The 1,216-nt window shown below is 49.4% G+C and overlaps 1 protein-coding gene across 1 annotated transcript; it reads left to right on the top strand.

The window, feature by feature from the left end:
• Window positions 1-388: 388 nt before the first annotated feature.
• Window positions 389-979, top strand: LOC119665995 (beclin-1-like protein B). The gene has a single exon (XM_038075257.1). It carries the CDS (start codon window positions 389-391, stop codon window positions 977-979), a length of 591 nt encoding a protein of 196 aa, XP_037931185.1.
• The last annotated feature ends 237 nt before the right edge of the window (window positions 980-1,216 follow it).

Here is a 1,216-nt window from a genome sequence, read left to right as displayed (position 1 = left end):
TTCTTCATATCCTCTTTTTGTATTTGATCGCTTTGGGCTGGTGGTTACAGGTTTCTGGACCTAGCTGTCTTCTGATACGGTAGCATCGGGGTGAAACTCGTGTGTGAACGGCTCCAGGCTAAGTCTGTGGCTTCCTCCGTCCCGTTAAAACCCTGGCAGGCCTCAAAGTACGTTCTGCATCCGTCACCATTAAGTTGGTCGTGTAGGTTCGGTTAAAGCTTAGCTCCCGATTAGTTCTGGTCTGGCTCTGAGCACTTGTTCCCATAAGGACCTGTGCCAACCTTCGCATGGCCTCCCTGCACTTGCATAGATAACCATGGGACTTCTTTTTATCAGTAACTACACTTACGGGTGCCAGATAGCGGTTTTGAATGGGGACCCTTTTAGAATGAACAAATCCAATCAAAACTTTAACAAAACTCCTAAAACTCCTAACCCTTCAGGGGGGCGTTCAAGCATTACAAGCCAAGCGCCTACTAACAACCAGCCGTCTAGAGCCTCTGCTCAGGCGGTTCGAACAAGTAATGCTCCGTCATTGAGCACCTTAGCAACTGTGCCAGGTGGTAATGCTGCCTCCTGCTCCTCTGCTAGTGCTGCGGTCAAAGCTAATACGCCGACCGCTCCATCTGCAATTAGTACCAACTCAACTTCCGGTACACGTTCTCACCCTAACCCCTCGACAAGGGCGTATAGGGCGCGGAGTTCAGCATACTGCATCCTTTCTAGGCTTAATGCTGCAGATCCTTCCTCGCTTTCAGAAAGCGATAAGGCATCACTAAAGTGGGCAAGGGAAAATGTCAATCTCCGGCCCTCTGACATCACTTCTACTTCTGCACCTGCTCAGAAACGACAAAGGTCGATTGAGCAGGCTGGTAAATCTATTCCATCAAGCGCTCCTAAGCGCTCCAAATTTGGTCCTCCGAGACCCTCATCTTTGTCAAAACCTCTCAGCGAAATAGTCAAAGAAAGCCTGACCTGAGCCATCATCGACACTGGCAATAGTGATGGCACCATCTCTCCAGCAAACTGGAAGAAATTCGAACGGGCTCTCCTCAAAATATATATGGAAATTATTGCCCTCAACCCTGGGCCATCTCCCAGCTGTAAAGACGCTGGATGGTACCAGGGTCATATTGAAATCATTGCCTGCTCAGACCAGCGCTCCGAGGATCTATATAAGCAAACGATCGAAAAGGTTGAGGAACTCTGGCCCGGC

This window comes from Teleopsis dalmanni, chromosome 1 (genome assembly GCF_002237135.1).
Source record: "Teleopsis dalmanni isolate 2A chromosome 1, ASM223713v2, whole genome shotgun sequence".
NCBI lineage: Eukaryota > Metazoa > Arthropoda > Insecta > Diptera > Diopsidae > Teleopsis > Teleopsis dalmanni.
This window is presented reverse-complemented; position numbering and strand designations above follow the sequence as displayed.